The sequence below is a fragment of the Lepidochelys kempii genome, chromosome 16 (assembly GCF_965140285.1).
Source record: "Lepidochelys kempii isolate rLepKem1 chromosome 16, rLepKem1.hap1, whole genome shotgun sequence".
Taxonomy (NCBI): Eukaryota; Metazoa; Chordata; order Testudines; family Cheloniidae; genus Lepidochelys; species Lepidochelys kempii.
The window spans coordinates 29,185,140-29,199,037 of NC_136395.1; the positions used below are offsets into that span (position 1 = coordinate 29,185,140).

The following is a 13,898-nucleotide window of genomic DNA, read 5'->3' on the forward strand; positions in this document are numbered from 1 at the left end:
TCATAGAATATCCTTGGTTCTTCAGTAAACATTATAACAGAATGGTACCACTTCAGGGACAGATCATCCTGGCTGAAAAGAACTTTGCCACAAGTTTGTTTTTATCTTTTAAAAAATTTGAAATAAATTATTTTCTTTATAAATATTATCTTTCTACGTGACACACTGTGCTATGGAATAATTTGTAATATCAGTGGCTGCAAATAACACAGCTAAATATTACTCTCATTCAGGTACTCCAAACATAAGAAGTTCAGAGAGAATAAAAATGAATCCTTTTATTTACTTAAAATTTTCATCTTAAAACTACCATTGATATCTACCACCTTGTTACAATACGAGCCAAAGGTTCTTTAACTGAGAAAGGTAACATAAAGATGGCAAAAAAGCTTCACCCAATTGGGTTCTGTAGAGAATATTCACCAATATTCTCCATTCAAGCCATACGTTATCACTAAAAGCAGTGTTGTGACATTCCTATAAGGCCTTCAGAGTCATAAGAAAAGGAAAAGGAGAAAATAAGGGACTCAAGATTGTCTTCACTTCAAGTCAATGATGTCTTCATCAAATGAAGTAGTGAGATGAAATGGACTGCTAGATGGTGGGCTCTCCTCCCGGTTTGCTGCAGTAACAGGATCTGAACTAGTGGAAAGGTGACGCCCTTCAGAATTGCTTTCAAAAGAGCTTGAAATTATCCTGCAAGAAGGAAGGCAAAATCTCTGTGAAAACACTCAGATCAAAGCAAGAAGCAAATGAACAGCTATCCCTGGGCACAACCACTTTAGTCTGAAGACAGATCTAGGACCTCGGAATAGTTTGACCCCTCTCCTTTTAACTCTGATTTTTCAGAGTATTCACTCATATTCCCACCAACCCGGACAATAGAAAATGCACACAAATATCAAGTTTACAGACAATCAAATATCCCCGGCAGTTAATGTTCATGGATGAAGTTATAGAATCGTAGAATCATAGAATATCAGGGTTGGAAGGGACCTCAGGAGGTCATCTAGTCCAACCCCCTGCTCAAAGCAGGACCAATCCCCAACTAAATCATCCCAGGCAGGGCTTGTCAAACCTTACCTTAAAAATATCTAAGGAAGGAGATTCCACCACCTCCCTACGTAATGCATTCCAGTGTTTCACCACCCTCCTAGTGAGAAAGTTTTTCCTAATATCCAACCTAAACCTCCCCCACTGTAACTTGAGACCATTACTCCTTGTTCTGTCATCAGCTACCACTGAGAACAGTCTAGATCCATCCTCTTTGGAACCCCCTTTCAGGTAGTTGAAAGCAGCTATCAAATCCCCCCTCATTCTTCTCTTCCGCAGACTAAACAATCCCAGTTCCCCCAGCCTCTCCTCATAAGTTGTGTGTTCCAGTTCCCTAATCATTTTTGTTGCCCTCCGCTGGACGCTTTCCAATTTTTCCAATTCCTTCTTATAGTGTGGGGCCCAAAACTGGACACACTACTCCAGATGAGGCCTCACCAATGTCGAATAGAGGGGAACGATCACGTCCCTCGATCTGCTGGCAATGCCCCTACATATGCATCCCAAAATTCCATTGGCCCTCTTGGCAACAAGGGCACACTGTTGACTCATATCCAGCTTCTCGTCCACTGTAACCCCTAGGTCCTTTTCTGCAGAACTGCTGCCGAGCCATTCGGTCCCTAGTCTGTAGCGGTGCATGGGATTCTTCCATCCTAAGTGCAGGATCCTGCACTTATCCTTGTTGAACCTCATCAGATTTCTTTTGGCCCAATCCTCTAATTTGTCTAGGTCCCTCTGTATCCTATCCCTACCCTCCAGTGTATCTACCTCTCCTACCAGTTTAGTGTCATCTGCAAACTTGCTGAGGGTGCAATCCACACCATCCTCCAGATCATTAATGAAGATATTGAACAAAACCGGCCCCAGGACCGACCCCTGGGGCACTTCACTTGATACAGGCTGCCAACTAGACATGGAGCCATTGATCACTACCCGTTGAGCCTGACAATCTAGCCAGCTTTCTATCCACCTTATAGTCCATTCATCCAGCCCATACTTCTTTAACTTGCTGGCAAGAATACTGTGGGAGACCATGTCAAAAGCTTTGCTAAAGTCAAGGAACAACTCGTCCACCGCTTTCCCCTCATCTACAGAGCCAGTTATCTCGTCATAGGAGGCAATTAGATTAGTCAGGCACGACTTGCCCTTGTTGAATCCATGCTGACTGTTCCTGATCACTTTCCTCTCCTCTAAGTGCTTCAGAATTGATTCCTTGAGGACCTGCTCCATGATTTTCCAGGGACTGAGGTGAGGCTGACTGTCTCACACAAATATTTTATATTGTCATTTCTAGTCAAAATATTTAAATCAATCTACTTTTATTCTCTGTAATTTAAAATTGTGTTAATGAAAAAAATCACCGGTCATGTCTGGGCCAAATCGTGCCTTTGCTCTTCTCAAGTATAGATTCTATAGTGCACTGAGTATTGCAGGAGCAGCAGGGCTGAGGGGGAGGCAATTTAGAGAAATTCTATATAGTCAGCAAGGACTGTAAAGAGGGAACAGGACTTCTCCGTCTCGGTGGGTCCCACGCTTCTTTCTAGCAGTGGGTCAGGATAGCGTCTTGTCTCTCAGAATCCCTCCCCTCCCATTTTATGGTGGGCAGGGAAATACTGTCTCCAAGCGGCCTTCCTGTTTCTGGGCCTGCTAGACCCTCACTGCTTCACTGGGGCTTCTGGCCTCCTCAGTGGACATCCAATAAGAGGAAAAGGGGAAAGGGGCCCAGTCCTGCCCCCTACTCCAGGCCCCAATCCAGGGACCCTACAAATAGCAGCCTCATGCTGCCAATTCCCAAGAAATCTGCTAGCTTCCCTGGGTTATTTCCCCACGCCTCTTGGCTTATTGTCCCGACTTTACTTGGGCAAGGTTCCTCCCGATCCGCCTGCCGGGGGAGGGAAAGCCCCTAGTCTCTGGTAGTCCTTTCGGGTGTGGCAGCATCACACCAAATGCAAGGCTCAGTCTCTCCCCTCTGGCAGGGTCCTTTTCTTCAGGTCTTTGGACCTGGAAGGGTCCTTAACTCCTGTTTAGGGTAGGGTTTCTCCCCAGTCTCTATACCTGTGGGGTTCTCCCCTGGTCCATGTCAGCTTCCGCACCGCTCAGCTCTCCAACAGCTTGCCTTCATTCTCACAACACCTATCACCCCCCTGACTGGCTGGGGGGAAGGCTTTTAACCCCATTCTGGCAGGTTTTTAATTGGCTCCAGGTTTTTAATTGGCTAATTAACCTGGAGTAACCCCTGCTCAGTTACCCGGGGAAGAGGGACCTACTTATCAAAGGATTATACCTTCCTTCCTGCACTCTCCTGTAGCTGTCTGGCCTAACCCTGTCTCACCAGTGAATCCAAAATCTGCAAATCTGTTTGCCAAAATCTTCTGAGAGAGGCGCAAACATGGTAGTTACCCTATCAAGGCACATTTAGTCTGGTTTTGTTCATCGGTCCATGATTTGGTTCCTAGGTACAGCCAGATATAATTCAAAAAGGCTATAAACACCTAGAAACCAGAGATGATATGAAAATATTGACAATCCTTAGCCAAAATTATTACTGGTCCCAGTTCTGACACTACACCGGGCAGCGTTATGGAATTTTTTTTTAAAACGGGTTATAGTTTAAAATTATCATTAATATTACAGTACAACCCAGCAGCCCACTCAGGGTCAGGACCCATTGCACTACACAAAGGAAAACACAGTTCATGCCCCAAGGATTTTACCTCTCATTTAGTGTGCTTCTTTTTTAAATCCTCCTCTTTACCTGTCACTGCTTGTTGACCTTATTGCTCCCTGCTTGGGGTCTGATGGTTTTCGAGGAACCTTCTTTTGCTTCTGTGCTACTTCTGATTTGGGAACTTTCTCATCCAAGAGGCCTCAATAAAGGAATAAAAGACTTAGTTTTCAAAAAAGAGATTAAACATTCATGGGGGCTGTTATAGCTACAATACCTTTCACTGGCTTCAGACACTGGCTATGTTATGACTGGGTTAGAGTACAGACCTACTGTGTGCATTAGTGAATCAGACACCAGATTACCAAAGTTTTTATGTTTTCTTTAAAGCATGTAGCCTTTTTACAAAGAGGCTGCTTTTTCACCAGCTGACATCTTATTTTTGTAGTATTTTCTGCTATGTGTCACTCCAGAAATCTAAATGGGTGACAGAGACTCTAGGTAGTATAATTGGGAATTGATTATATCGATCAAGAGGCTTTACCTAGTAGTTCTTTGCGTGTCCTGCTTGCAATTTCTTTAATTTCCATACGAGACAAAGATAATGAGTGACTGACAGGAGCCGAGGCAATAACACTGGACGTTGGGGTGGTGATGGCCTTGGGGACTAATGGTGACTTCAGAGGTCGTTCAATGCTCCTCCCAACAAGGTTACTGAGAGGAATTTTGTATAAGTTTTTATACTGAACTTCACCTGAAACACAGAAAAAATAACCAGAAATAGATTTTCATATTTTCAAAGAAATAATCATTTGACACATTATTTTTTATCACTTGAGTGGTGACAACATGTTCAGCTAGTCATAACGAAGACATGGCCATTTACCTGCAGCACTTACCATCTAAGTAAACAGACAACAATTGGACATAAAAGCACACTGGAACTAGACCAGAGGTGGCAATCTAAGACCTGTGGGCCATATCCGGTCCGTGGGACCACTCTGCCCAGCCCCTGATGCTCCTGGCCCGGGGGGCTAGCCCCTGGCCCCTCCCCTGCTGTTCCCCCTCCCCCCGCAGCCTCAGCTCACTGTGCTGCCAGCTCAATGCTCTGGGCGGTGGGGCTGCGAGCTCCTGGGGCAGCGAGGCTGCAGAGCCCAGCCTGACTCGTTGCTCTGTGCTGCATGGTGTGTGGCTAGGTCCAGCCGGGTGACGCGGCTGCCTGTCCTGGTGCAGCCGCGCCACCAGCCATCGATACTCCAGGCAGTACGGTAAGGGGGCAGGGAGTGGGGGAGGGGGATGGATAGAGGGCAGGGGAGTTTGGGGGGAGGTCAGGGGCCAGGGTGTGGATAGGGTTTGGGGAGGTCAGAGGGCAGGGAACAGGGTTGAATGGGGGCAGGGGTCCTGGGGGGGCAGTCAGGAAGGAGAGGGGGGTTGGATGGGGCGTTGGGGGACAGTCAGGAGCGGGGGTTCTGGGGGTGGTCAGGGAGCGGGGGGGGGTGGATGGGGCAGGGGTCCTGGGGAGTAATCAGGAAGGAGAGGGAGGTTGAATGGGATGGCAGGGAGCAGTTAGGGGCGACGGGGTCTGGGGATGATCAGGGGACAGAGAGCAGGGAGTTGGATGGGGCAGGGGGGCATCAGGGAATGGGGGGGTTGGATGGGGCAGGAGTACTGGGGGGGCTGTCAGGGGACGAAAAGTGTGTGTGTGGGGCTCAGATAGGGGGCAGGGGCTGGGCCATGCCTGGCTGTTTGGGGAGGCACAGCCTCCCCTAACCAGCCCTTCATACAATTTCTGAAACCCATTGCAGCCCTCAGGCCAAAAAGTTTGCCCGCCCGTGAACTAGACAGTGGATGCTGTTAACAGAGTATGATTTTATAGTGAAGTGACTATAGCATTTTATTGATACAGAACACAGAGGGGAAAACAGGGATTGCTGTTCCCTTTGTTAAAATAGTTTACATGCAGTTGAAGACAATGGGAATACAAGCTCCCCTTTTCAATGTTACCATCAGAGATCCACTATGAGCAGCTGGGCAGTAACTTCACAGGGACCCCTTTGCAGCTTTCTTTGATAGGATTGTTTAAACTAATAATGTTACTGGTACTTTATAACTCTGAAACTGTGCTATAAGTTATTCTTCGAGTGATGGTCTCTATGTTGATTCCAATCACGGATGTGCATGCGTGCCATGCGCCAGAACTGTTCATATTAGTGTCTGTTGACTCACACGTGCATCCACCGCATGGTGTGTCCAAGGCTTTAAGAAGCTGTGGGGGTCGACGACACTACAGTTCCCTCTTACCATTGCATGGCCACAGTCGGAAACCTCATTTCTCTATCTTCATTGCTATTCTTTCAAAAATTACATTCTCAGATCGTACATTGTATATAGTTAGTTGTACATTCCTCATTTTCCCTTAGCTCATAGTTGTTAGTTTAGTTAGGAATTAGCTGTAGGAATTCCCAGAACACCAAAGGCACCTATACTGTCTGGGTGAAGCTCATGTAGCAGCGTGCTTCTCCATCTGCTGCTCCTTCCCACCTAGAATTCAGGAAGCTTGTGAGCTTCATCTCTGCAAATTCCTAATGGAGGGGGCTACGGACCCAGGCCCTCCACAGGAACTGGCACCAATGGACCTCTGGTCCGCCCAGGAGTCAGCTCCGCTCCAGGCCCGTCCCACCCAGCGCCAGCGGCACCGCCGCCTCCTTCCAAACGCCATGCTCATAAGAAGCACTCGCATGGACACAAGGGCAGATCCCTGATGAGGACCGCTCCAAAGCGCAACGTTTCCTCCCTGAGCTGTGCCAGGTCAGGTGAAAAGTTGCGTGCAGAACAGGAGGCCCTCCCGCTTGGAGCATAAGTCCCGCTTAAGAAGTCCCGCTTGGAGCATAGGTCTCGGCACCCTGTTCCAGCGATGACAACTTCGACCAGGTGGCATTGCAGCCTTCACCACCGTTACCGTCCACTCTGCCAGGACCATTGGAGGTCTCCCGCCAGGCCCTGCGCACACTGGGATGCATGTCCCCATTAACACCCACAGCTGAGCTGATGCTGCTATTTGTGGGCTCTCCACCGCACTGCTCCGACAGCTCCGCCTCTGCCGGAACCATCTTTGGGCTTGGACTGGTCCTCCGTGGTGGACCCGCCTTTTTCTCCTGCCCTCTCGTACAGCCCGGATACTAGAGGACCACCATCCTCCACCTTACGAGCACTTAGCGGATCCGTGGTTCACTTATCCAAGGGAACCATCAGTTCTGAGTGACCCATACGCCTGGCCCTATTGGGCAGCTTGGGACCCATACCAACGGTGGATGCATCACCAACGTTCTCTGTCGACTACTGCAACCTATGACACTTCTGCGGATGCTCCCATTCCACTGGACCTGCCCGCACCAATGGCACCTCTGGAACCACTGGCACCGTCGGTCAACACCAGCGCCTCCTCCACCCTGGATGATCCTCTCATACCCTCCCCACCCGCTTTCCTACAGATGAGCGTGCCCAATATCAAGCCCTCTTGCAATGCATGGCCAATGATTACAATCTTCCCATAGAGGACATACAGAACCCTCAGGATCATTTCCTGGATATCTTTCAGCCTCCAGGCTCTGCCCACAATGCCCTGCCCATCCCTAACATCATTCTCCAGCTGGCTCAGGTGCTTTGGCACACCCCTCCATCATGTACACTTACCCTGAAGACAGTGGAACATTGCTACTTTGTGCCCGTCAAGGGTATGGACCTCCTTTTCCAACACCCACCCCATAACTCCTTAGTAGTCCAAGTGGCCATGGAGCACGACCAACACCACCACCTCCACTCTACCCCACTGGATCGTGCAGTCAAAAAAATTGACCTTATCGGGCATAAGGTCTATTCCTCTGTGGGACGACAATTCCTCATAACCAGTTACGAAGCCATACTGGCCAAGTATGATTCCTGCTCACATGCAACACTGGACCAATTCACTGAATTCCTCCTCCTGGATAAGCAGCAGGAATTCCAGTCTCTAGTTGATGAGGGCACAGTGGATGCCGCTGACACCTTTTCCTGGTTGCTGGCCCCTGGGGTGGTACTTCACTGTGATTCATGGCTTCAGTCAAGCGGCTGTCGGATGGAGGTCCAAATAACTTTGCAGGACCTTCCCTTTGATAACAACAAACTATTCAGTGATAAAACAGATGAATCCCTTCACTCCCTCAAGGACTCCAGAACCACCTGCCACTCCCTAGGCCTCTACACGCCAGACCTCACACATTGTCAAAACTGATCCTCCTCCTGCCCTCGCCAACCACCTACCAGGCTTACCAGCCTTACCCCCAGCACCAACCTGAACAACCTTGTCGCCGACAATGCTCCCAGCATCTGCAATAACCTTTGGCTTCTATCTCAGTTGCCTCCACGTTCACCCACCACACCCCTAGTCAAAACTTTTGACTTCTGTACAGAGAACTTCAAACTTTCCTCCAACCTACCAACTACGCCCCATGTCATCTTTGGTGGCTGCCTTATCCTTTTCACCCACACCTGGGCCTCAATTACCACCAAACACTGGGTGCTGGATAATGTCTGCTGGGGCTACCTCAGAGTTCCTTCCTTTCCTCCCCACCACTCTTCCAGTGGTTGCCCATCGGACCCCTCCCAATACCACTTCTTCCACCAGGAAGCAGATACCCTTCTGCAAAAGGGTGCCATAGAGCCAGTCTTGCAGTACTATTGCAACCATGGCTTTTACTCCCCCTATTTCTTCATAGTGAAGAAAGGAGCTGGCATTTGCCCTATACTGGATTTCCGATTGCTCAACTAATCTATCCACAAGTTCCGCTTCCAGATGGTTACACTCCCCCTGATACTTCTGTGTCTCCCCAAAGAAGCCTGGTTCGCGGATTTCAATCTGAAGGATGTCTATTTTCATATAGACATTCATTCCGCCCACTGCAAATTTCTTGTCTTTGTCATGGGTGATTCTCATTATCAGTTAAAGGTCCTCCCCTTTGACACTGCTACTTCACCCAAGGTATTTACCAAGGTCTTCACCATCATTGCAGCCTACATGCGCCGTCTGGGTCATTCCTTTTTTCTCTACCTTGATGACTGGCTCCTTGTTGCACCTTCCCACACTCCATGCTCTCCAGACATTGCAAGCTGACCTCGGAGTCTGAATCAATGAGGAAAAATCAGTCCTTATCCCCACTTGCAGCCTCATCTTCATAGGAGCGCATCTTGACTCTGTAGTGGCCAGCACATTCCTGCTATCAGAGTGCTTTGCCACACTCACCTCTCTTGTCACTTGAATTCACCGCTAGCTGTGCACTCTTGTCAGGCCATGCCTCTCGCTCCTAGGTCACATGGCGGCTTGCACTGTGGTGACACCCTTCGTATGCCTCTATATGCACGGTCTCCAACACTGCCTCCACTCAACATACAATCCATAAAGGGTTCCTCTCACCAAGACGGTCCTTCTCCCGCCTGTCCTCATCTCCCTCATGTGATGGTGCATGCCGTCCTCAGTGCTGATGGGCGTCCCCTTCATGCCTCCAGTGCCACTCACTGCCCTGACTACAGATGCTTCCACAGCAGGTTGGGCGCTCGTGTCAAAGGACACACGGCTCAAGGCCTATGATCACACAGGGAAGCCAGACTAAACATCAATGTCAAGCCCTTCTGCCATTCCTCTGCACCCATCATGTCCAAATGCTCTCTGACAACATGGCAACGGTCCTGTATGTCAACAAACAAGACAGAACCCTTTCTCCCTCCCATTGTGTGGAAGCCATTCTTCTGTGGTATTGGTGCCTCAAACACGGCATCACTCTCCAAGCGGTACACCTCCCAAGTACCAGCAACTCCCCTGTGGACATCTTCAGTTGCTCTTTCCATGCCAACCACGAGTGGGAACTCCACGATCCCATGCTCCACTCAGTCTCTCACCAATGGAGCCCACCTTACTAGGACCTCTTTGCTATAGCAGACAACCACAAGCTACCCCTTTTCTGCTCCAAAGGGGTCCTTGGCCCAGGCTCTCAGGGTGATGCCCCTCTCCTTCCATGGACCAATGAGCTTCGTTATGTCTCACTGCCCATCCCCCTACTCCTCCAAGTCTTGCACAAAATACATCTGGATTGGGTGAAGGTCCTCCTTGTGGCTCCTGCTTGGGCCCAGCAGTATTCATTGACAGACCTTTTCCTCTTTGCCTGCCCCCCAGTCTGCCAACCCAAGCCCATAGCCGCATGTGACACCCTAATCCAAGTCCACTTCACCTAACAGCCTGGTATTTGGATGGTGCTCGAATATAGACATGGCATGCTCCACTCCCATCTGCAACATCCTCACTCATGGTCAATGACAGTCTACTATAACATCCTATGAGGCGAAATGGAGTAGCTTCACCGTCTGGTCCCGTGACCCCAGCTATTCCTAGAATGACACTTCCATTCCTGTCACTTTGGACTACCTCCTCCACCTCCGGCAATCTGGACTTGCCCATTCTTCAGTTTGTGTCCACCTGGCAGCACTCAGTGCCTTTATCCCTCAGATAGATGGTTTCTCCATCCTTACCCATCTACCATCTGCTTCCTCTGCGGCCTCCTTAATGTCTTTCCACCCATCCATTAGCCAACTCCCCCCAGTGCCTTAATTTAATTCTTTCCACCCCTCAGTGAACCACCCTCCGTTTGCTACGTGTTCCCTTGCACATCTTTCCATTAAGGTCATCTTGCCATGGCCATTACCTCTGCATGTCACATGAGCAAACCTGCTAAGATGGTGGTTCCCCTTTTACTATTTTCCATAAGGCCAAAGTCTCCCTCTGCCTCCACCCCAAATTCCTTACCAAAGTGGCATCCCCATTCCACGTCAACCAATGCGTGCATCTCTTCACTTTTCAGGCTAAACCACATGCCTCCCCGGCACATCACGCTCTCCTCTCCTTGGATGTTCATAGAGTGCTTGGTTCTATCTCCCCTGTGTATATTACATCAACCAAACTTGTAGTCACGTTAAAAAAAAGGATATCATGTTAGTGTGACAGGCTCTATTTTCCATAAACCCATGCTGATTTGTATTAATTACATTATTTTCCATTATTAATTGAGTCCTGTATCGGCCACTCCATTATTTTGCCTGGGGTTAAGATCAGGCTGATAGGAGGAGGATCCGGGGAACTACAGACCAGGTAGCCTCACCTCAGTCCCTGGAAAAATCATGGAGCAGATCCTCAAGGAATCCATTTTGAAGCACTTGGAGGAGAGGAAGGTGATCAGGAACAGTCAACATGGATTCATCAAGGGCAAGTCATGCCTGAATTGCCTTCTATGATGAGATAACTGGCTCTGTGGACATGGGGAAAGGGGTGGATGTGATATACCTTGACTTTAGCAAAGCTTTTGATATGGTCTCCCACAGTATTCTTGCCAGCAAGTTGAAGAAGTACGGATTGGATGAATGGATTATAAAGTGGATAGAAATCTGGCTAGATTGTCGGGCTCAACGGGTAGTGATCAATGGCTCGATGTCTAGCTGGCAGCCAGTATCAAGCAGAGTGCCTCAGGGGTTGGTCCTGGGGCCAGTTTTATTCAACATCTTCATTAATGATCTGGATGATGGGATGGATTGCACCCTCAGCAAGTTTGTGGAGGACACAAAGCTGGGGGGAGAGGTAGAAACACTGGAGGGTAGGGATAGGGTCCAGAGTGACCTAGACAAATGGGAGGATTGGGCCAAAAGAAATCTGATGAGATTCAACAAGGACAAGTGCAGAGTCCTGCACTTAGGACGGACGAATCCCATGCACCGCTACAGGCTCGGGACCGACTGCTTAAGTGGCAGTTCTGCAAAAAAGGACCTGGGGATTACAGTGGACGAGAAGCTGCATATGAGTCAACAATGTGCCCTTGTGCTGGAAATGGCCCACCTTGATTATCATGCACATTGTAGGGAGAATGGTCACTTTGGATGAGCTATTACCAGCAGGATAGTGAGTTTGTGTGTGTGGTTTTTGGGAGGGGGGTGAGGGGGTGAGAGAACCTGGATTTGTGCAGGAAATGGCCCAACTTGATTATCATGCACATTGTGTAAAGAGTTGTCACTTTGGATGGGCTATCACCAGCAGGAGAGTGAATTTGTGTGGGGGGGTGGAGGGTGAGAAAACCTGGATTTGTGCTGGAAATGGCCCAACCTGATGATCACTTTAGATAAGCTATTACCAGCAGGACAGTGGGGTGGGAGGAGGTATTGTTTCATATTCTCTGTGTGTATATAAAGTCTGCTGCAGTTTCCACGGTATGCATCCGATGAAGTGAGCTGTAGCTCACGAAAGCTCATGCTCAAATAAATTGGTTAGTCTCTAAGGTGCCACAAGTACTCCTTTTCTTTTTGCGAATATAGACTAACACGGCTGTTACTCTGAAACCTGTCAATGTGCCCTTGTTGCCAAGAACACTAACGGCATATTGGGCTGCATTAGTAGGAGCATTGCCAACAGATTGGGGCAAGTGATTATTCCCCGCTATTCGGCACTGGTGACGCCACATCTGGATCACAGTTTTTCCCCCCTACACGTTATAGATACATGTGTAAAGAGTCAGTCATCCTGTTCCCTAGTGTGATATGGGGGGTCTGTAGCAGACATCAACTAGTACCCAATCTTGTGCTTTATCTGTTAGGACAGGAGTTCTCAACCAGGGGCCGTGAGCAGGTTTTAGGGGGTCTGCGAAAATAAACCAGACCACAGGGCCAGCATTAGACTCACTGGGGCCCAGGGCAGAAAGCTGAATTCTGAGCCCTGCTGGTCAGGGCTGAAGCCCAAGCCCCTCCTCCCCAGGCTGAAGCTGAAGCCTGAGAAACTTAGCTTCGTGGGGCCCCCCGTGGCGTGAGGCCCTGGGCAATTGCTCTGCTTGCTACCCCCTAATACCGGCCCAGGCTTTTAATCTACTGAAAAACAGTTGTTGTGGCATGGGTGGGCCATGGAATTTTTATAGCATGTTGAGGGAGTTTCAGTAGGACAAAGGTTGAGAACCTCTGTGTTAGGACACTGAAACATAACCAAGATCATTTTCTTCTGAGTTATCAGTGATTTGGAAACAGTTAATGTTTGACAGAGTTCCACTCCCTCTCCCCTTTTGCCACTCAGCCCTTCATAAATGGGTTATAACCATTGATTTTAACATTCCAGTTGTCAAATCATCCCACCAAGTTTCAGTAATACAACTACATCAGATTTATGCTGATAAATGAGCAATTCCAATTCCTCTTGTTTGTTCCTTGGCTCCTCGCATTAGTATATAGGCAATTCAGTAATTTCTTCTCTTTGTATCCTTTGGCTCCTTGATTAATTTTGTTTTCAATACCTCAATTGTGTGCTAAGTGCTCATATCTTCCCTCATTTTACCCTCCTGTAGTTTGACCAACTGTATATCACAGGCCATTACATTTCATCCAGTTACACCAGTAATGAGCCCAATAACTTGTGTTTAACTAAAGCATATCTTCCAAAAAGGAATCCAGTCTGATTTGAAGACATGAAGATGGAGAATCCACCACTTCTCTTGGTAGTTTGTTCTAATGGTTAATTGCCCTCATAGTTAAAAATGTGTGTCTTGTTTCTAATATTAATTTGATTGGCTTCAGTTTCTAGGCATTAGGTTCTTGTTATGTGAAAGAATGTAGGCAATACTTACAGGACAGGGGACACTGTCTTAAGAAGCAGTGACTCTGAAAAAGATTTGGGGAACCTGGTGGATAATCATCTAAGCATGAGCTCCCAGTGTGGCACAGGACCCAAAAGAGCTAATGGAATCCTGGTATGCATAAACAGGGGAACCCCGATAGGAGTACAGAAGTTATTTTACCTCAGCATTTGGCACTGGTGCAACCACTGCTGGAATATCATGTCCAGTTCTGGTTCCCACAACTCAAGAAGGATATTGATAAATTGGAGAGAAGGTTCAGAGAAGAGTCATGAGAATGATTAAAGGATTAGAAAACATGCCTTATGACTCAAGGAATAGATTCTCTCAATCTATTTAGCTTAACAAAGAGAAGGTTAAGGGATGACTTGATTACAATCTATAAATACCCACATAGGTAACAGATTATAGAATTGTAGCACTTGAAGGGACCTTGAGAGGTCATCTAGTCCAGTCCCCTGTACTCATGGCAGGACTAAGTATTATCTAGATCA

The 13,898-nt window shown here is 48.1% G+C and overlaps 1 protein-coding gene across 8 annotated transcripts in view; it reads right to left on the reverse strand.

Moving 5' to 3' along the window:
• Window positions 1-203: 203 nt before the first annotated feature.
• GARNL3 (GTPase activating Rap/RanGAP domain like 3) overlaps window positions 204-13,898 on the reverse strand; it is a 232,634-nt gene continuing 218,939 nt past the window's right edge. For 2 of the 8 annotated variants that reach the window (XM_078849155.1, XM_073314497.2), the window contains 3 exons: window positions 4,263-4,472; window positions 3,809-3,920; window positions 204-696 (listed from right to left, as the gene is read on the reverse strand). In XM_078849155.1, coding sequence (XP_078705281.1) covers window positions 540-696; window positions 3,809-3,920; window positions 4,263-4,472 — 479 coding nt within the window. In that variant the 3' untranslated portion in view covers window positions 204-539. Of the gene's footprint in view, window positions 697-3,767; window positions 3,921-4,262; window positions 4,473-10,574; window positions 10,682-13,898 lie in introns of those variants that run through there. The other 6 variants (XM_073314501.2, XM_073314500.2, XM_073314499.2 and 3 more) reach the window with 5 other exon arrangements.